The sequence below is a fragment of the Cicer arietinum genome, chromosome 1, assembly GCF_000331145.2.
Source record: "Cicer arietinum cultivar CDC Frontier isolate Library 1 chromosome 1, Cicar.CDCFrontier_v2.0, whole genome shotgun sequence".
Classification (NCBI taxonomy): Eukaryota; Viridiplantae; Streptophyta; class Magnoliopsida; order Fabales; family Fabaceae; genus Cicer; species Cicer arietinum.
The window spans coordinates 48360674-48361314 of record NC_021160.2 but is presented as its reverse complement, the minus strand read 5'-3'; the positions used below and the strand labels follow the sequence as shown (position 1 = coordinate 48361314).

At 36.0% G+C, this 641-nt stretch overlaps 1 protein-coding gene across 2 annotated transcripts in view; it reads left to right on the top strand.

Moving 5' to 3' along the window:
• LOC101494721 (serine/threonine-protein kinase Nek5-like) overlaps positions 1 to 641 on the top strand; it is a 9244-nt gene that overhangs the window by 3769 nt on the left and 4834 nt on the right. For both annotated transcript variants that reach the window (XM_004487402.4, XM_027331549.2), the window contains exon 11: positions 209 to 282. In XM_004487402.4, coding sequence (XP_004487459.1) covers positions 209 to 282 — 74 coding nt within the window. The remainder of the gene's footprint in view (positions 1 to 208; positions 283 to 641) is intronic.

Sequence of the window (641 nt, the reverse complement as noted above, 5' to 3'; positions counted from 1 at the left end):
AGGAATAAAATTATATAACAAATTTTTTACCGAGGGTACTGCCTAAAATTCGGTTTTCTTCCATTTCCAGAACTTTGTTGATAGAATTGCTGGGTGATTTTCAGTTGGTTATGCTTTTTCTGATTCTCTACACTATTGTATGATACTTATGTATGTAGAGGTATCTTCTCATGTATCTTTTTTCTTGATAAGAATGGTACTGTTTCAGGATATGACAGGATTGATAAGCAAGATAAACCGTTCCTCTATTGGTTCTTTGCCTCCCTGTTATTCTCCGTCCTTGTAAGTTGCAAATTTTGCTAAGCTTGCCATGAACTATCATCCTGTTAATAGAAAGTCATGCACCAACATGGTGTGACACAAGTCGTAGATGCTTGGGTCGTTTAACCATTTGGTCGGAGGTTTGATCCTTGGTTGCATATGTATGAAAAAAGAAATGTTTGGGACTTGGGAGAGGTCAATCCCCAAAAAATAAAAAGAAAGTGACTAATTGAGTTGAAATTGCCCGTTAAAGTCAAGTTGCTATGGTAGAAAGATGTAATTACTAGTATAGATGCACATGTTGGTGTGGGTGAACTTAAGGGTACAGTTAAACACTGCATTTGTTGAACAACTTCAAATTTTGTTAATTCTCAGGAATG